Genomic DNA, 21,673 nt, shown 5'->3' on the forward strand with positions numbered 1-21,673 from the left:
AGTTTTATAGAATCCGTTATTTTCTATCTTGTGAAATGATATTGTAGAAAATATTTTTGGAATTTATGAAAATCTGTATAAATTGTTGAATATACTAAATATGACCTATAGTCAGATAGAAATATGTCATATATAGAAATAAATTCATAATTATTATTAACATAATTTAAATCCTATATACACAAAAATGCCTAAAAATCGCTACACAAAAAAAAACTAAAGTCAAGAAAAATCTCTCCTAAAAAAAATAATTAATATTTAATTTTAAAGAGGAAAAGTAAAATATAATAAATAAAAATAATTCGGATAAAGCGGGTTTTGTTGCAGTATGATGCTTACACTGCAACACACAAAACTTTCAACGTCATTTTTCTCTTTGAAAATTAAATATTAATTATTTCTACAAAAACCAGATACAAAACAATTATTCCACTTAATGGACAAGTTTTTGTACGCGTTTTGTTTTGCGGGTTTTGCTACAGCAAGATATTTGCATCCTAACTTGAAATTATTAGGTATGCTATTTTATTAATATTAGGTAAGGATTTGAAATGGCTAAGACGCCAGTAGTAATATTATACTTGTGTAAAGAAACTATGAAAAAATGCAGGATTTACAACAATAATTACATACACAGGATGAGTAGTATAATATTTCGACCCCAGAAACTCGATTAAGATTTTTTTTTTCGGGAAAAATTTTTTTTGAAAATTTGTAAATTTTTGAAAAAAATTTTGGAATTTTTTTTAGTTTTTAGTTGAAAAACATGATTTGTTGATAATATGGCAACATAGGTAGTAGATTAAATTTACAAGAAAGAAATTCCAGAAAAGATCCAGTGGTTCTCAAAATTTTAGCAAAAAATATTTTTTTTTTGGAAATTTTCAAAGTAAAATAACTCGGTTATTTCGGATTTACTTGAAAAATGGTAAAGAGAAAATATGTTTCTTTTATCGAGATCTACCAGCCCTGAAAATGTTTGTACTAATTTAAGACTTACTCTGTATATTATACCCAGAAATAAGTGCAAATATTTTAACTGGTAGTATAGTTCAACCCCAGAAACACGCCTATGAGGGCTTTTTCGCGAAAAAAAAAATTGAAAATTCGAAATTTTATGATTTTTTTTGGAATTTTTTTCAGTTTTTAGTTAAAAAACATAATTTCTTGATAATATGGCAACATAGGTATTGGATTAAATTTACAAGAAAGAAAATCCAGAAAAGACCCAGTGGTTCTCAAAATGTTAGCAACAAATCATTTTTTTGGAGATTTTCAAAGTAAAATAACTCCGATATTTTGGACTTATTTGAAAAACGATAAAGAGAAAATATGTTTCTTTTATGGAAATCTAGCAGCCCTTAAAATACTTACACTTATTTCTGGGACACCCTGTATAGGAATAGGTGACTTTTGCTGCAGTTTGTAGATTATGATTATGTATGCTTATACTATGTTTATGTAGATTTTAGGGTTCACTATTAATGTATGTCATTAGACCATTTAAAAAAAATGGATAAGGCGGGTTTTGCAACTTGACGCCTCAAATTATTTTCAGTGTTACAACTAATATAATACTTCATATTATGAAAAAACCCATAAAAGTCCATTTTTAGTCGCAGCGCCATTGTTTTTTTTAAATGGAACACCAGGTATATTATTATATTTTTCGAAACTACTTTCATATTTCTCATTTATTCTTATAATTTTTCTATTATACTAACCTATACCTATCTCTAACGGTTTTCGGGATAAAAAATAGAACATTTGTAAAATTGTCAAAAACATGATCTTGAATAAGAGTCGCGCTTCGGTCAAAACATTTATAAATTCGGCATAATGAAAGCTGAAATTTGGTTTATAAATCTGTTTAAATCAAGCTATTGGATATCAAATACAGCCCCGGAACTACAATTTTTTTGAACCGGGGCAAAACATTGATAGTAGCGCCCCCTCTCTCCAGCGTTTGAAGTAAATTCATTTAAAAAAGCTACTAATATCTAGATATACAGTTCATACCAAATAAACTTTTAGTCACGTGATAAGCTTGACCGGCACAGCGTTGTCCACTTTTATATATTTTCTTTTAATCAAAATATTTTAGGTAACAAAAATAAATTATTTACAAATATATAAATAGTTATTATATATATCAACAAAACTCACCTTCTTAACAGCACTTAAGGAACATAAAGGACCATTATTACTGCTTTCCCATTCAAAATATTCTAATAAATTTGCGATGAGTTTGTTACAGATATTAAGCTATCTTGTACACTTCGCACTAAAAGAGGTTCTAAAAAGAACAATGTTCGACTGCAAGGTCTGCTAGTAGTAAACATTTTCGAGCATAAAGTATCACAACGCTATTTTATTTAAACCAAAAACTCGTAATACAAAACTAAAGTGTCAAAACGAATGACAATGTCAGTAAATAAATAAATAAATACGGCAAATTTACATTTTTTAAACAGAGCTACCGCCTGAATCCCCAGCGCGAAATTTAAATTCCAGTTTCCGGCGCCGAATATGTCCATGGTTGGCAACAATGAAGTTAAAAATCGCGTTCTCGATTACGTAACTAAATAATTACGTAACTTTAATTATTATGAAATATAGGTAGGCATTTTTCGTAAACGGGACAGAATGAACCTTTAGGATGTGTTCAAAAACTAACTGGACGTTTTAAAATTAAATGAATACTTGATAGAAGAAATTTTATATTATGACTTTAGCGCCCCCTGACACTGGCGCCCGGGGCAGGTGCCCCGGTTTGCCCCCCCTTAGATCCGGGGCTGATCAAATAAGGACAAAAATCATAACGGTTTGTTTCAAAATTGCTCAAATCAAATATCTACGAGTATATGAAGAGCACACGGGAAATACGATGAGGGTCCGATAAGTGTTCAGGAAAGAGTTTTTAATTCAAATTACGCATGGTCTTTTATGTCTTTTTTTCATTTTTAAATGTCTCTGGCCATGTGACCGTTATCGCTATTCCCGTTTTATTTAGGTACTAAAAGGTGTAGGTTTAAGACGAAAAATATGATGCATTAAAATCAAATTAGCAAAAAATGGGCTTTTCTTCTCGAGTGCTCTTCATATGAAGTATTATTTTTTAGTGGACTGGCATGGCTCCAGAGCTGCTGCTGTACGAGCGGTACTGAGTTCGATTCTGGGCCCTTATGTTCTCTTTATTTATTTAAATAAAAATATCTATTTATCCAAATAGAGCAAAAAGTTACTCACCACCCCAACCACCTTGAATACTTGAATACATTTGCTTTTCGGATTTAGCGATGGACAGACTCGATAAGTACTATACATGCGAGTAATCATTTACGCTCTTTACAGAGCATGACATTACTTATAAGAAGGTTCAGCGCGCAGCGTTTCAATTTCGTCACTACCTACAGAGAAATAAAACGTTATACGAACGACAAAGATGGAAGGAAAAAATAATGTATTCCTGTCCTGGAAGAGACGAAGGGTTACCTTTCTTTATTATGATCTAGGGTTATACGACTATGATATGATTATGATCTAGGATTGACGTACGGACGGCGTACGTCAATCTTTTCGGAAGACGTGGTGGACCCTGCGGTGGACGCGATATATCCGCGCGATCGGGTGGAGCGATAAAAGAAGCGCAACATCGCGCGACCGCACTATTAACGGTCGCAATACAAAGAAATAGCCCCAAGTGGCGAAATTTATGCGCCCACTCGAGCGTGGAGGAGAGCACCTGCGAGCAAAAGGCGATCGCGTACTCAGGAAACGACTGTTTCAATCCCTTTTGTTCTTTTTTCCTTTTCGCTAGCCGCCGCGTCCTTCCTACGGTCGCGAACAACTAGAGTTATACCGGAACGTTATGATAGCGATGCAGATAGGCGAGCGGGCAGAAAGTCGTGAAGTCTGCTTTATGCGTTTACCCCTCAGGAATAATAATAAATTGAGTATTCGAGCAGAACCTGAAGGAGCCTGTTAAATATGTTTAAAAATTATTCAGAAGAAATTTTGCCATGTTTTGACGATATAGAGGGTGTTTCAAAAACATGTTCGATTTATGGGCAGATTTCTCACGTAAAAAAGATATATTTTACATATCAACAAAGGTCCGATTCTGCATTGTTTCGTAACTACAGGGTTCTTACGTTTCGTACTTCAGATATAGTTCTAATATTTTTTTGATTTATTATAATTTTCTTCCAAGCACTTTTAGCGTTTCGAATGAAATTTTGAGGGAAAAAGTTACTATAAATGGGACATATTTTAAAGCTAAAAAAGTGTCGAAGTATTCAACAGAGATGTGCATATGGGTTATCACTGTAATATTTTTCTAAAAAAATGTACGCTACTGACTTTTTTCTCTTGTTAGCGAAATAGTATAAGCAGTTTAATGCCTATTAAAATTTGTCTTTTGATACTTTGTCGATTTCGGTCTTCTATATGAGATAAATTGATTATATTATTTTATGAGATAAAGCATTTTTATTAATTTGCCTTGATCCAAGTCTAATAGCAACTTTAAAAAAAATAATATCATTAACTTGTAAATGTTTTAAATAAGTACTCACTGATTCCTCATTAAAAAAATATTGAAAAAGTTCCTATAAACTTGAGTTCCAGCTTGGGGGACAGTTACAACTGCTACTGTCGTCTGAACAGATTTGGAGACAATCAAAAAAATAAAATTTAATAAAAGTTACATTGGTAACAACAGATATGAAATTATATCAATCGGTTGCATTAAATACTGTTGAATGAATTAATAATGAGGACGTCGTATTTTTTATTTAGTATATGCACACTATACCCCAGGAAATAGATAAAAAAAATAGAAAATATTTTCTTTCCTACATTGTTGCAATACGGAAACTTTTACTTCCAGATTATTTCGTTCGCAGAACTCGAAGATATTTCTCTCAAGTGATTTGGAATTCTCAAAGAAATATGTTAGCAGACTGCTGTAAATTGTTGTGATTGTAGAAAATTATAGAACCATAAAAATTCTTTTATTCTGCTTCCCAAGGGACTTAAATATCTCGTCTTGGCTTAGAACAAAAGAGAAATTGGATTAGGCTTGCTCTTCGCAATTCCACAATATTTTTTTTTCATTTTCCTTAGTGTTTTGTTGCTTTCTTTTTTTCCTTAATTTCACAAGATTGAAAAAGACATCTAGAAACGCTGTAAATCAAATTACTCGAGAGAATTTGAAGTTAATGCACTACACAAACGGCGGTACTATTATAGTAATTAATAAGGTAATATGATCAATCAAGTATGATCTATCAATAAAATAGTTTTAATTTTCTTGTCTAATTTTGTACTTTATATGTAGAAATTAGCAAGTGAAAGACTAAGCCCAAGACTACCTTGCTCTTGGTCTTGGTATTACAATTAATAAGTAGTCTTAGTGTTATTCTTAGTCTTGCAGGGTCCAGTCTTGGTCTTAGTTATAGTCTTGCCCAAGATTTTTGCAAGTCTTGCTTTTTTATAGTAGATTGTGATAGAGGCACTTTCTGCATCGGAAATCTTTAAATAAATAGTTTTTCTAATAATTTTTAATTCAAATGAAACATAAAAGAAAGAACAATCAAAAGTGGCTCACTTCTATAACTTTTTTATTTTTTCAGATAAAAAACGATATTTGGTTTATTTAGGATTGATTAACGTATTCAATTGTTTTCGGTCATTTCCTGTTTCACCGGAAATGACTATAACTTTTGATTTTTAAATGGCACCCTCGGTATTTTGTTACTTTATTCGATAAAAAAAAACTGAAGAAATGACACTCTGAATAGAATGACACATCATATGTCAACTTTTGACATTTCCGAATATGGTTTATTTGAAATCGCAACGTGCGATTCATTTAACTCGAAATACCAAGTGTATGCGGTACTAAATTATTCGTAAAAAAATGCCTTTTCCAAATATGCTAATGAGCACACCCTCGTTCCATTTTCAGAAAATTGAGATATGATTAAAAATACGACTTGGGAATCTTTTAACCGGCCGGGACAAGACACTAAAAACATTAGACGATCACATCTATTTTTCCGAGGCTCCTTGATTTCCTTGATTGTTTTTAACACAGCCATGGCACTCTAGATTGACATTTAAAATACAATTTTGTTTTAAGTGAAAATGTCAATTTTTTTTTATTTTTGCATTAAAATTTTTACATGAAGATATATTCTAATAATTTTTTACTAAAAATATTTACTGCAGTATATTTTATGAACATAAAACAGTCATTATTTGAAAAAACTTTGTTTTTAGCAGCATTTTAATTACATTTTTTCTTGGATCGTTATTAACCTATACTTATTTTAATTTCCCGGTAAAGATATCATTTACGAAAACCATAGCCTGGGGGTAGTCATGCTCAGATAAAATGCTAACAAAAAAAAAAGACGCCTGTTCTATGAATATTTAATCCTTTGGCGTTTTCGAGGCAATTTACCCAGTAAATTAAGCTTTAAATGACCTGCTTTACTCCATTAATTATATAAGTATCTCCATTAATTTGACAAAAGCAGGTTTTCTGTAAGTCGATGGTTAAGAAAAATTCGTCTGGTAAGCCCTTTGTATTTTATTAACTTTCCTGAAAATTAAGCTCTTTGATGATGTAGTTTTTTCTTTATTTAATTTACTTAGGTTTTTCAATATCAATCTGAGGAAAACCTGTAATAGATTGGTTGTCGTTTATAATTTTAAATAAATATCTATTATTATCAATTCTTTCTTCGTTGTATACAAGTGCAAATGTTTTAAGGCCTTTTAGATATCAATAAAAAATATTTTTTTTACCGTTTTTCAAATATGTTCAAAATAACTAAGATTTTACTTTGAAAATTAAAAAAAAAATTTTTTTCACTTAGCCATGGAAACAAGTTTAATCACCTTTGCTCTCATAAATGTGAAGCTGTCACATCCAAACTTTACAAATTAAAATAAACAAAAATTGTAAATATGAATTTTTCAAATGAAGAAAAGCGTGTAGGAATTGGTTCAACTTTTCTTGACCATACATTTTCAAGGATACGTTGACAGGTGAATGTTACATTTTTTAGAGAACGGTTTTCAAGACATGTTATGGAAGTTAAATTTAGCTGTAGCCAATTCTTATCTTTCTTGACGATTGTATGGTATTCTTATTCTGTTATGATTTATAACTTATAAAAAGTCTTATAAAAATAAAAAGAATATATTACTAAACGGTTCTTTACAGTTTTTACACAAACTAAAACTTAAAAAAAATAATATCACTACATACACTTTAAGTTATTTGAAGTACATCTTTTTAAAACTGAATTACTACTTTCACAGAAGGACCGGTCGACTTAATTAAACTTCTCTCATACCGCCACTTTGAGTGCCTCTCTTAATTCATAAGGTCTTTTGTAAACCTTATTGTTAACCATACCGCATAAAAAAAATCTAAAATGGATAGGTCAGGTGATCGAGGAGGCCTATGCAGTTGATCCACCTCTTCCTATCCCTGAGTTTGCATAATTATAATATAAATAATTTTTAACATTTCTTTCATTATGGGGGGGGGGGTCATAATTAAAGTCATGTTGGAACCACTCTATTGATGCGCGAGTATCTACACCCTTTTATTTATTTGAAAAATTCATATTTAGTAATTTATTTTATTAAAAATTCAGTTTTTGTTTATTTTATTTTACAAAGTTTCGATGTGACAGCTTCACATTTCTGAGAGCAACGGCAATTGAACTTGTTTCCATGGCTAACTAAGTGAAATTGTTTAAAAATGATAAGAATTGACTATAACTCAGCAAATTTTTGAAGAAAACATAAATATTATAGCTATACCGCTAAAAAGCCTAAAAAATGGCGCTTTTTATGAAGTCATGACCAACTATGGTTTTCATTTATAAAAAAACATATGTTTGTATCATATGTCAAAAAATGGCAGGTTTTAGAAAAAAAGCGGAAGACACAATCTCATTAAGGATGTGATTATCTACAACTTTTATCTGAAAACTTTTTGTCTAAAATAGCTTATAATGGAATTAGGGACAATTTTTAAATATCCGAAATTTGTTTCTTTTCCATATATCTAGTAAACCATGAACTTTTTCAAAAATCTGAAGGGCGCATATTTATGGCTCCACAAAACTGCAATTCTTTCCCCATTTAACCGACTCTCTATTCTCTATCTCCAGTAGTTTCCGAGATACCCATAGAGAACATCGTAGGAAACTCACCCTGTATATAATATTAATACAATTAAACGATATTACATTAATACAATTAAACGATATTTTATGTTGTCGTTTTATTCAGTTTTGGAACTGCACTTTAAATTATTTTTTTCTTTTCTTTTCAGATGGGCATATGATCAATACCAACTGCTCATCTTCTCACAACAGAAAAGCACTTTGCTGCAAGATGTCAGTGGAGTTTGATACGTTTTTAAACACCGACAAAAAGTAAGTAGCTGTTATATCCTTTCGACTTTTTTATGCTTAATTAAAACATCAAGGCGCCAACAAAACTCATATTTCATTTTAACTGCTTAAGTAATTTGGTAGTGCACTAAGAAAAATGTTTAAAAATGTCAATTCTTTTTGCAGTATATATGTAATTTGTAATATAAACTATTTTTTTTCTTAATTTCTACAGTATAACATTTTATTTTACGTCATTTTTTATAAGCTTTAGTTTGTTGTTTCCAAGAAATATTATTCCAGTGTCTGAGAAATATTCAGTATAATTTAATCGCCTCTTTAAAAACCGCTATTAATACAATGTCCTTAGCGGTAATTTAAATTATTGTAATAAAAAAGTTGACACCAAAATAGCGTTAATTTTTGCCAATTAAAATGTAACAAATTTTGTTTTTTTTATTGTTAACGACATATTCCGTTTGGTCTAACTGACAATTGTCGTTAACATTGTTGTCATACAGTGTGTCCATAATTTTGTTGACCGAAGTCTACCAGAATATTGAGAACCCTAGTAAAACACAATAGGTATATATTTTTTCATAAAGAAGACCTTGTTTTATAATAAATTTTAATATATTATTAAAATTAGAGATAGGCATTGAGTTATAACTCGTCATACAGTCTCAGAGCTTTGACAAAAGCCAGTATATGAGACTGTTTTACAGAGGTTGGTTCTCTATCTTCGATATTAGTCGTACTAAAGTTTACGGCACGAAGGGTAGCCCTCTAGGCATACTCATTGATAAGGTGTTCTGGTGTTTCCCCATTTCCCTACAGAATCTGCATTCGCCGTTGTTTCTTAGCTTCAATCTACTGAGATGTTTATTCAGGAGATATTCAGGATTCAAGACAGCTTTTAACAGAGTCGAAGATTGTTCTTGCTTAAATCAAGAAAAATCTTTCATTTTTCTCTGTCGTCCTGAGAAATTTCTTTGAGTGTCTTAGACCGTTGGAGGATTCCCATTCTAGGTTACGGATGGAGTCTTCCAGGTTCTTGAGTTCTGCTTTAAGTTGATTTCCATTTGGGAAGCAGAATGGTTCTGATCCAGCTAGTGGAGTGTTCTCCTTTTCTAGCTAGATCGTTTGCTGTTTCATTACCTCCTATCCATTGGTGGGCTGGCACTTTTGCTTAAAAACTGCTTATTTTGAAACCTTTATTGAAGAGTATTGGGGAATATACCATATTTTATGGAATAAAATGCAACCTTGTTGAAATGTTCAAATGAAAATTTGGTTGGAATTTTCGAATTTTGATCTAACTTTGATGTTTGTGTACAGGGTGGGTCAAATTGGACGCTTTTAAAGGGAACCACCCTTTTCAATAGGAGATAGACGAAAACTAATATCGGTGTCTAGAGCTCAATTTTAATCAAAAACATGATGGTGAAAACCGCACATCGATATCTGTTACCGTTTCGGAGTTACGGGGTGTTTTTCAAAAATGTGCATTTTTAACAAATCGCTGTAACTTTTTTGCTGTAGAAAATTTTGTATTTTTATGAAAATATTTCCAAAGCACCTTTTTACGTAGAATTTAATGGTTGAAGTATAATTTGTTTTAAGTTAATTTTTTAAGAGTTATCAACAGAAAAATTGATCTTTTATATGGGACACCCCGAGGGGTGTCTCACTTGGGTCAAAAATGTACTGCCAAAATATCATGTTACTCGCAAGCGACTGCCAATGACTGCGAAGAAGACTGCCTATGACTGCCATGTAATTACTATAGGCGACTGCAGTAAGACTGCCAATGACTGCCAGCGACTGCCACGAAAATGTACATGTAATTCCAATAGTGAGACACCCCTCGGGACACCCTGTATATATTTAATTAATTGAAAAAAAAATTAAAATTACCTTTCCAAAAATATAGCACACTTGATATTTTTCTCGATTCCTCTTCGAGATATAGAGTGTATAAAAATTCGCCCACTTTGAATAATTAGGCTTTGAACGGCGCCGGATGTAATGCAAAAAAATTCTAGCTGTGAGCAGCAATTAAAACGAAAATAATATTTGCAAACAAACAAACAACGCTTTATTGTACAAAAAGCCAAAACAGCTTCATCGACAAAGCACTCACAAACAACAAAATCACAAAAAAATACAAACAACAAAAAATACACAATACAAATAATACAATTCAAAAAAATTTAAGTCTTTAAAATTACAAAAAGAATATACATGGACAATTTTAGAACAGTACGCAGTAAATAGATATAATTTTAAAGTTATAAAATATTCAATACTTGACCTTTGACCAGTGTGTGAAATGATCAAAATTTTAAAATTCAAAATTGTTCATAATTAAACATCAACAAAAAAGTCGTTTACCGCATATAGGGCTCTCTCCAGTAGGTATGATTTTAGAGCTTTGCGAAATGCGGGAAAGAATGAAAGCGATTTGATATTCAAAGGCAGATGATTGTACATTTTTTTGGCATTGTACAGTATTGAACCCTTAACTAGTTCTGAGCTCGGGGTTGGCAGATAAAGATCGTGCTCTGCATTCCTAAGTGGATAGTTATGAGATGGCCTTTCGGGAATAGCAGATATGTGCTTGCGGATTAAGCAAACGGATTCAAAAATGAATAAAGAAGGAAGAGTCAGTATTTTCAAATTTTTAAAGAAATTCTGGCAGTGAGTTCTACTGTTCAGTCCCAATAAATATCGAACTGCTCTCTTTTGAAGTATGAAAACACGATCAAATTTTGTTGCGCAGCAAGTACCCCAGAATGGAAGGGCATAACGAAGATGTGACTCAAAAAGGGCATAATAGGCTATTCTAGAGGTTGAGAAGTTAAGTTCCTTAGAAACTGATCTTAGCGCAAAACAGGCAGCGCTTAGTTTCTTTGATAGAGCTTCAATGTGAAAGTCCCATTTTAACGAGTTGTCTACAAGAAGTCCTAAGAATTTCACAGATTCCACGACGTCAATAGTAGTGTTATTAAGTACAAAAGATTGTATAGTACTATATGACAAAACTTTAGTTTTTGATAGGTTGAGGCATAGGAGGAATCACACCAAGACTTAATGGTGCGTAAGTCACTGGATATAGTATCATATAGTGCCCAATGAGAGATGCAGAATTTTATAACAATTTAAACTATATTTAACAACATCAACACTTTTAAACTATTATCTAATAACAATAAAAATAAATAGCCAACAGACACATGAAATTTTGCTACAGGTGTTCGACATATCAACCGTCTTCTGTTATGGACAGACGGGGCCGTTTTTGAACATTTCTCGCAACTCATTACATAAAGATACCCTCGCATAACGCTAAGTACTTCTAATTCTTGGAGAGATTCGATAAGTACTTCTAATTCTTCTAAGGAGATTATATATATATATATATATATATATATATATATATATATATATATATATACAGGGTGTCCCAAATAAAAAATCAATTTTTCTATTGATAACTCTTAAATAATTATTTAAAAAAAATATGTATTTAAACCATTAAATTCTACGTGAAAAGGTGCTTTGGAAATGTTTTCATAGAAATACAAAATTTTTCATAGCAAAAAAGTTACAGCGATTTGTTAAAAATGCACATTTTTCAAAAACACCCTGTAGCTCCAAAACGGTAATAGATATCGATGTGCGGTTTTCACCATCATGTTTTTGATCAAAATTGAGCTCCAGACACCGATATTAGTTTTCGTCTATCTCCTATAGAAAAGGGTGTTTCCTTTCAAAAGCGTCCAATTTGACCCACCCTGTACAAACATTTTTACATCGTGTTAATATAGCTCAGTACGAGAATGCATTTATTTATATCTCACTATTAAATAGTTAGCACTCTTAGATAAACTTTTAGGAAAAATGACTTCTTTAGTAAAGGAAACTAGTGATATTGTACAATTTTTTATTTGAAATCATGGAATATGCTAGTACAATTTGGTCCATAATCGGGGACACTCTGTATATTTCGAGAGGCAGATTTGGCGAGTCCTATTTTATGCTATTACCTAATAGTCTGCAATAATAAAGTAATAAACTAATCAAACCGAGTGTAGGAAATTTTGATATTTTATTTCATGACGCAGGAAATAGCCAATTACTGTTCAGCAATATCGTTATGGGAATGAAAAGAACAATACAATCTTTTCGTGTAGAATAAAGTTATTTTCAGCCTAGACAGAGCATATTTAAATTAATTGACTACCTATGTATTTTCTGAAGAAAAACAAAAGAGGTGAACGAAATATAATACCAGAATTTTATTTGAAAATGCTGTTAATTAAATTTTAATATTTTATTTGTTAATTTGGAAATATTAAAATATGAATTTACCAAATGATATAGTAAATAAAATATCCTATATTGTCAAAAATGTTTTTAGTAATCGAAATTTTATTATTAATAATTGAATTATCTCCTTTTGGCTTACTAACTATGCAATAATTATGAGCTATTGAGTATTTTATAATATTATTTATAAATTCTATTTGATTCTAATTAATTTTCATTTGTCAGATGTTTGGCATTTTATTGTATACTGGCTTTCATTCGATTAAGTAAACAATTGATTGGATTTAGTTCATCACAAGGGTGAAGGTATACAGGGCGTCCCACTTTCGTGTGTTTTATATGCTTTCTGGTTTATGAGTAGAGATACAAAGATGCTGTTTTCACATCGCTATACTACTTTTTGAAATAAAACTGTTACAGACAGATTTCTCCTAGGCTTGGTTTCTGAAATACAGTGGGAATTAGGAATGTTGCATTTTTCGACACCCTTCGTATCTTTTAACTTATCGAAAAGGTGAAAACTGAGTCCCGTATAGTATTTTACGTTTAATAAATGTATCATTTTACAACTATTTATTATTTTTTGCAACGTAATAATTATTTCTAGTCTATTCCGACAATTCTGACTATCCAATTAAATAAATGTGTTTTTGGAGGCGTTCCAAAAAACCTATTTACTCGGTTGAAAATGAAGAGAAAGAAAAACTCTACAGAAAGGGCTTTATTGTTACGTTCATTTTTAAGATGAAATTTTAATTAAATAGCTACAACAAGGAATAATTAAGATTTCAGAAATGTTAAACATAGCCCAGTCTTTTTGTTAGATCATTCTAGTTTCACTCTTTAACTGTTATGAATTATTTTTAAAAAATATATATATTTATTATACTATCAATAATATAAATTAATAAATTTTTCCAAACAAAAGTAATTTAAATAAAAATAACTTTGTTTTAATTAATACATGAATTATTACATCCGATTCATTAATTGGGAACATAATATACTTGACGTTTAATTTTATCACTCCAAATAAGTGTACGTGTAAAATTACAAATAAAATATTAGAGCATATTAAATAAAATTTAACGAAGGATTACTGTTACTTTGCGTTGCGTACAACAGTCTACAGTCATAATTAATTAAATTATTTCCTGCTGTAAATTTGTGAACGGTTAATTTTAATCATTATGGAATATTTTTGGTTTATAGTTCGTTCCCATGTAGAACTTTTAATGAAAGTCGGCCAAAATTATAGTTTTGAATTTCCTGTTAAGTTAATAATATATATTTCAATACTTCATATTTAATAAAACCTGTTAGTAATGAGAACGAAATCTTTTAATGATTATTGAATGTTATCATCATTTATTTTGTACATTTTTATATATTATCATCATCATCATCTTTTTGAGCTTATTCAACCATTTACAGCCTCCCTCACATATTTATATATTCTCTTTGTAGTTGGGCCCATTGGTTGTTTATTGTTGGCTATGCGGGTCCAAGTTATCCCTGCTAATTTCCTAATATCATGGTCCCATCTCAGGTTTGGTCTTCCTATAGGTCTCTTAATTACTCGTGGGTACCATGCTGTAATTTTTGTGGTACATCTGTTGTCCGTTCTTCTTGCCAGATGCCCTGCTCATTACTATTTGAGGGATTTGACTGTGTGGATGCCGTCTATTATTTGGGTCTTTTGTCGCATCCACTCTATTCTTTTACGACCTTTCGTGGTTATTCCCAATTCCCAGCATATTTCGTTCCATTTCCGTTTATATCTTTATAATAATAGATCTTATATTATATTTTTTTTATCGTTTCTTGCCACTACGACGAATTGACAACGACTTGAATAGACGAATCTATAAGTTCTTTAGTGACCTTTTAATAAAGAATTCTTTTTTGAGATCTATTTTTTTGGAGGGGTTTAAAAACTAAGTTTTATTCTTCAACTTTTACATCAATTTTGAAGTCTCTTGGATAATTAGCCTAATATGAACGATGTTTTGGTATTTTTATTGCAATTTTACAGTAGCAATGAATTTGTTGTTTCCTTGGTCTATTTAGGAATTTAGATCCATTCTTTCCAGTTGATATCTAAGTGAACAGTGTCCACCAAGGAGACCTGTTAGTTACTTTCAATATTTCTTCTTTAAAATATAAATGCTTCCGAGCATATGCTCAAGGTTTCATAAACATAATGACATATCTTTCGTCGATGGTATTGTCTAGTCGGGCTTTATTAAATCATTTTTTCGAGAGTAAACATCTTTTAGATTATTTTTAATTGTGCTAGTTGAATGCTTAAATTTACAGAACAGAGATTCAGCTCTTCTTTTGCAAAGACATCTGTCATAAATTTACCGTTTATTTTATGCTGATTAGCTATAGGTTCGTTCCAACCGGACCGAGAACCGATTCTGGGACGGTAATTTCTAGTCGGCCACTTATTGTTTGAAAAGTTTGATTGTTTGTCAAGATTAACGAATGAATTGACTGATAGGAAATTACCGTTCTAGGACGGTTCTCTCGTCCGGTTGGAACAAACATGATATGTATACTTTTTCAAGTTAGGTTTGATTTTAGGAGATGCAACTGGCCGGAGGATCGTAGGTTTCATTCTTATTGTAGTGATATTTACTTTATACCGGGTGCGTCTCAAAAGTGGCTCACCCCTAAACTTTTTTATTTTTTCAGACAAAGATACGAGATTTGGTATGTTAGTATATGACATAAATTAGGATTAATTGACTTATTCAATTGTTTTCGGTCACTTCCTGTTTCACCGGAAATGACTACAACTTTTGATTTTTAAATGGTACTCTCGGTACATTTCTACTTTATTGGATAGAAAATGATACTCTGAATAGAGTGACGTATCATATGTCAACTTTTGACATTTTCGAATATGGTTTATTGGAAATTATAACATGCGGTTCATAATGACAATTTGACTCGAAATACCAAGTGTGTGGTACCAAATTATTCGTAAACAAATGCTTTTTCTAAATATGCTAATGAGCCACCCTTGTTCCATTTGAAAAAATTGAGATACGATTATAAATATGATTTGGGCATCTTTTAACCGACGAGGACAATACACGAAAAACATTAAACGATCAAATCTATTTTTCCAAGGCTCCTTGATTAAAAATTAGTATTTTTCACACAGCCATGGTACTCTAGATTGAAATTTAAAATACTATTTTTTTAAAGCGAAAATATCAAAAGTTGTGTTAGTTAACATTTTTGTTCGTGCATGTCATCCTGCAAGTTGGTAAAATGAATATTTTAAATTCAATAGTTTCGATTCTGCTTATTATTTTGAAATACTTTATTTTCTCTTATTATTTTAGCTTTCTATACTAAATTTTTTTGAACAACAATATAGGCTACAAAATAAACCAAACTAAGAAATGAATGTTTTCGATTTTGACTAAAAATTCCATGTTCGTTTCATGGGATTCATGGTACGAAGAAGGTATAGGATGCTGTTTACTTATTTATGAGACTAGATCAGCCTTCCGACCCTTTCCCTGAATACCTACGGTGTCGCATAAATACTTATCGAACGTTTGGAATAAAAGGCGATCAATATAAATAATCAGAGAGTTACACATATTTATATATTTTCTAATCTTATATTTAAAATTTAGTAATTTTTAAGTTATTTCTCCTTATTCAATAACTCCTATCTACATATATAAAACGCTAATGTTTATCTGTGTCGTCTCTACTGAAGTAACGACTTGCTCTAGAAAGTTGCTTTTTTTACTAAAAGATAGCTAATTGGCTCTTCTAAAAACTGTCGTCGCCGGATTTTTTTTTCATTGAATTAAAAAAAAATAAAAAGTATTTTTTTCCTGATGTGGCGGATGCGCCAGGCTTCAACTAGTATTTAAATAATATCCTTTAAAATTCTGTAAAGCTAATAAATAATTAGGTAAACGGATTAAAGCAATGTTAAAGAAAATTTCTCAAATAATTCATTCCTTCATTTTGCTTGTCATTTGAATCTGTTTGGACTTTTCATCATATTGACATGGGCAATGGGCAGTTCTATTAATGACGGTATTTCATGTGGAACGATATCTTGCAACTGTCTGATATTGCAGGATATCTAGTGGACATGTCTACTTTCAAATACTTGAATATCAATAGTACTGTATTTTACTACTAATAAGGCCAGAAAGAACTTAGATATTGCGATTTGCATCGGTTTTATGGAAATATATACCTACTAATTTTAGCAGATGCATTTTTTTTGTAATACTTTAATAGTTATAATTGTTTTTTTTTGTAAAAATATACATTGGCTGCGTCTCAGAAGTAGCTGACTCTTATAACTTTTTTCTTTTCAGATAAAAAGCGATATTTGGTATGTTAATATGTTAATATATGACATAAATTACGAATGACGTATTCAATTATTTTCGGTCACATCCTGTTTTACCGGAAGTGACTACAACTTTTGATTTTTAAATGGCACTCTCGGTATTTTTTACTTTATTTGATAAAAAAATTTATATCATATATCAACTGTTGACATTCTCGCTTAAAAAACCGTATTTTAAATTTCAATCTAGAGTGCCATGGTTGTGTTAAAAACACTAATTTTTAACCAAGGAGCCTGAGGAAAAATAGATTTGATCATCTAAGGGTTTTCGTGCCTTTTCATGGGCTGTTAAAAGATGCTCAAATCGTATTTTTAATAATATCTCAGTTTTTTCAAATGGAACGAGAGTGGTTCATTAGCATATTTGGAAAAAGCAATTTTTGGTATGAATAATTTGGTATCACACACTTGGTATTTCGGGTCTAATTGTCTTTACATTTATAGTCAAGGCACTCTAAATGGAAATTTAAAATGCTATTTTTTGTTAAATTAAAAATGTTATAATCTATCAAATGAAGTAAAAAAAATACCAAGGGTGTCACTTAAAAATCACAAGTTGTAGTCGTTTCCGTTGAAACAGGAAGTAACCGAAAAGAATTGAATACGTCAATTTATCCTGATTTATGTCATATACTAACACAACAAATCTCGTTTTTTTATCTGGAAAAATAAAAAAAGTTATAGGTGAGAGCCAGTTTTGAGTCGCACCCGGTATTTACAATTTAGATGAGCTACTTTCTATTATTTCTATTACAGCTAATATTTTCTTGAGCGGTGATGTTATGTTCAAATTTAAGTTTTTTAGGTCCGCCAGTTTATTTTAAATTAAAAATTGTTAGTTTGCTGAAAATTCTGTTGTAACACTTAAACAACTTACAGATGTGTTTTGTTCTAATCAAGTTCAAACTTAAATACTTGGAATTAAAATTGAGGCAAGATAAGATAGTGTTCCGAATGTTTAGTAAAATGATTGCAGAATTATTATTATTACAATATTTTTCCATAGTAATGATATATGTACCTACTCCTATTATTTTAGTGAAATTCAAATAAGGCTTAGGCCAGACAATGTCCCTTTATACAAACAATTCATCGTCCGGCCCTTATATTATGTAGAATTATAAAAGCCTTTATCTATATCCTGCAGGTCCTGTCACTGAATAATCCTCCCTTTTGCAACTAAGTATCGTTCTTTAGAGCGAACCCTTGTAACTAAAACGAACCAATGCCTCAATACAGTTTTTTTGTCGATGAAGGTTGTGAAGCTGCATATAATTTTAGTATCATCTTCTCAGACGTGCGTCATCCTTTTTCATTAAGGATTACATTGTGTCTATAGACGGGTTACATTTTATAATTTAGAGTTCAATTTAGTGTTATTAATGGGACGTCAGACGTACGAAGAAGGTAATAAAGTTGGTAATTTATTTTGGGGAGTTTATCAATTTCGGGTTTATTTGTAAGAAGCGAAATATATAGGGGGAATAACTTGAAAAGGCTTTTTTTAAGGACGAATGGTATTAATGTGATATTAATTTTAACTTTCCTTGTTTTATAATATCAGTCTCTGTGAAATTATCATGAAATGGTTCTATCTTGTAGAAGTTTAGTTTTATATATCTACACAATCATCATCATCATCATTCTCAGCTTATTCAACCATTTCCAATTATGGTGTAGCCTCCCTCACATATTTAGAAACTCTTTTTGTAGTTGGGTCCATTGTTGTCTATTGTTGGGTATATGGGCCTATAAGTTATCCCTGTTAATTTCCTAATATCATGGTTCCATCTCATGTTTGGTCTTCCTCTAGGACTCTTAATTCCTCGTTGTAATTTTTGTGATCCATTATCCATCTGTTGTCCGTCCTTCTTGCCATGTTGCCACTTGAGGGATTTGATTCTGTGGATGACATCAATCTATTACCTGGGTCTTGTGTCGTATCCATTCTATTCTTTAACGGGTTTTCTTGATTATTCCCAACATATTTCGTTCCATTGAGCGCTGTATGACCTGCAGTTTTCTTATAATGTCCGTTTTTGTTTCTTAAGTGTCCAAGTTTTGCATGCATAGGTCGTGACTGGTATTACACATTGGTCGAATGTTTTCTTCTTTGGATAAAGTGGCATTCTAGATTTAAATATGATTGAGTTTCTTCCATTGACTATTACTTCTTCTTCTTAAGGTGCCGTGCAGATTCCTGCGTAGGCGTTTATCTTTTTCTTCCTCATCAGATGGTTCTGTTAACTGCCGCGACTTGGAGTGCTTGGAAGTCCTGTATGCCTGTCCAATGACGAATATTTCTCAGCCAGGATAGCTTCCTTCGCCCTATTCCCCTTTTGCCCCCCTCTATTTTACCCTGGAGAATCAGACGCTGAAAGTGATAGCGTTCTCCACGCAGTATGTGTCCCAAATATTTTCCTCTTCTTGATGATTTCGAAAAGTTCACGTTGTTCCAGACCAGCTCTTCTGAGAATGTCTTCATTCCTCACACGGTCGACCCAGGGCACTCTTAGCATTCGTCGTAGGGTCCACATTTCGAAGGCTTCAATTCGGTTTATTGTTGCTACCTTCAGTGCCCATGCTTCCACACCATATAACAAAACGGACCAGACATAGCACTTCACCATTCTGTATCTAAGGCCGAAGTTCAAATTCCTATCTGTGAGAAATCTTCGCAGTCTCAGAAAAGTAGATCTTGCTTGTTCGATCCTACATTTGATCTCCTGATCCGGATCCCACGTTTCGTTAACCATGCATCCCAAATATTTAAATTGTGTGACCTGCTTGATGACCTCTCCATTTAAGTAAACTCTGGTGTTCGGAATATTGTTTCTGCTAACAGCCATAAATTTAGTTTTTGTAGTATTTATGTTTAAACCCAGTCTTTGACTTTCACTGTTAACCTTATTTAGAAGGATTTGGAGATCATTTGCATTATCTGCCAAAATCACTGTCATCCGCATATCGGATATTATTAATTGGAATGCCATTTATTTTCAAACCAATGGGACTATCGGAGATTGACTCAGTGAATCCTCTTTCCACATATAAATTGAACAACATTGGAGACAGAATACACCCTTGCCTTACCCCCTTTTTTATTTCAAAATCTTCTGTTACTCCCACGCTATGTATACGAATTTCAGCTTTTTGGTTCCAGTACAAATTACTGATGAGCCTTATATCTTTTCCATCAAGTCCCAAGTCTCTGAGGTATGATATAAGGAGGTTATGTTTAACGTTATCGAACGCCTTTTCATAGTCTATAAAGCACATGAAGACATCTTTTCTCTGATCTTGGCAATTCTGTACTAAAGTTTGAAGACTGAATATGGCTTCTCTAGTACCAAAGCCGTTCTTAAATCCAAATTGACTTTCTCCACTTACTTCCTCAATGCAGTATCCGTAAAAAAAAGCTTAAGAAAGTGGCTCATTAGACTAATAAGACGATACTCTTTACACGAAGTTGCGTTACTTGACTTGGGCAGCGTGATAAACGTAGAACGAAGCCAGTCTTCAGGGATGTGACCGGTGTCATAGATGTTATTGAAAAGCTGTACTATAGTTTTTAAGTTTTGTTCATTAATTAAGTGGAACGTTTCCGAATACATATCATCGGGCCCTGGAGTTTTGTCGTTTTTCATTAATCTAATCGCATGAATAATTTCACTTTCCAATATGCTTTAGAATTTAGAATGAGTGGGAGGGGGGTTAATCACTTCGACCTTACAGATCCATTGTGTCCCCCTTTCTTCCAATATGCTTGGTCCTGATGGCATGGGAATCTCAGTTGCAGGGTTTTCTGATCTTTCGTCGTTGAAAAGATTAATTGTATTTTTAATTTCTCCAAGTTTGCAATAGTTCTTCTGTTTCCGTTATAATTTTATTTTCATCAGTTTTAATTAGGGTTATTGATTTATTATGGTGTAACGCAGCTATCTCTTTCACTTTCTTGTGAAGATGGAAACTGTCTCCAAGGTGACTGAGATTTTCAACCTCTATACATCTCTCCTTCAACCATGTCTCTTTTGCCGTTCTTATTTTATTACGAATTTTTCTTTGCATAGATTTATATTCGTTGTGATTATTCTGGATTTTAAATTGTCTTCGTTGTTCCATCATTTTTAAAATATCTTCAGTCATCCACTCGTTTTTCGCTGTTGTTCGATTAGCCGTGAGGAGGTTTTCATTTGTGTTCTTGAAAGCTTGCTTAATGCCCAGCCAATGTTTCTCAATGTCATTTTACTGACAATACTTTCCAATTCTATTTTTATATGGTTTTCATTCATTGATCTTTTCTGCTGGTCTCTGAGAAGTTTTGGATCCAAGTTCTTTCTCAAGCTTTTTCGTTTAGGTTTGGCAAAACGCAATAGGATGTTGGCACGTAATGGATTATGGTCCGATTCAATATCGGCACCTGGCATTGTAGTTACTTTTGTGATCAGGTTTTTAAATCTATTATTAATTAGTATATAATCTATTTGATTACGAACAATACGGTAATCATTGTCTTGTG

At 31.9% G+C, this 21,673-nt stretch overlaps 1 protein-coding gene across 1 annotated transcript in view; it reads left to right on the forward strand.

Moving 5' to 3' along the window:
• LOC115876239 (fringe glycosyltransferase) overlaps nt 1-21,673 on the forward strand; it is a gene marked incomplete at its 3' end in the record, with an annotated part of 299,652 nt that overhangs the window by 55,965 nt on the left and 222,014 nt on the right. The window contains exon 4 of the mRNA XM_030891943.1: nt 8,363-8,465. Coding sequence (XP_030747803.1) covers nt 8,363-8,465 — 103 coding nt within the window. The remainder of the gene's footprint in view (nt 1-8,362; nt 8,466-21,673) is intronic.

The sequence above is a fragment of the Sitophilus oryzae genome, unplaced genomic scaffold, assembly GCF_002938485.1.
Source record: "Sitophilus oryzae breed Bouriz unplaced genomic scaffold, Soryzae_2.0 scaffold_1429_pilon_pilon, whole genome shotgun sequence".
Lineage (NCBI taxonomy): Eukaryota > Metazoa > Arthropoda > Insecta > Coleoptera > Curculionidae > Sitophilus > Sitophilus oryzae.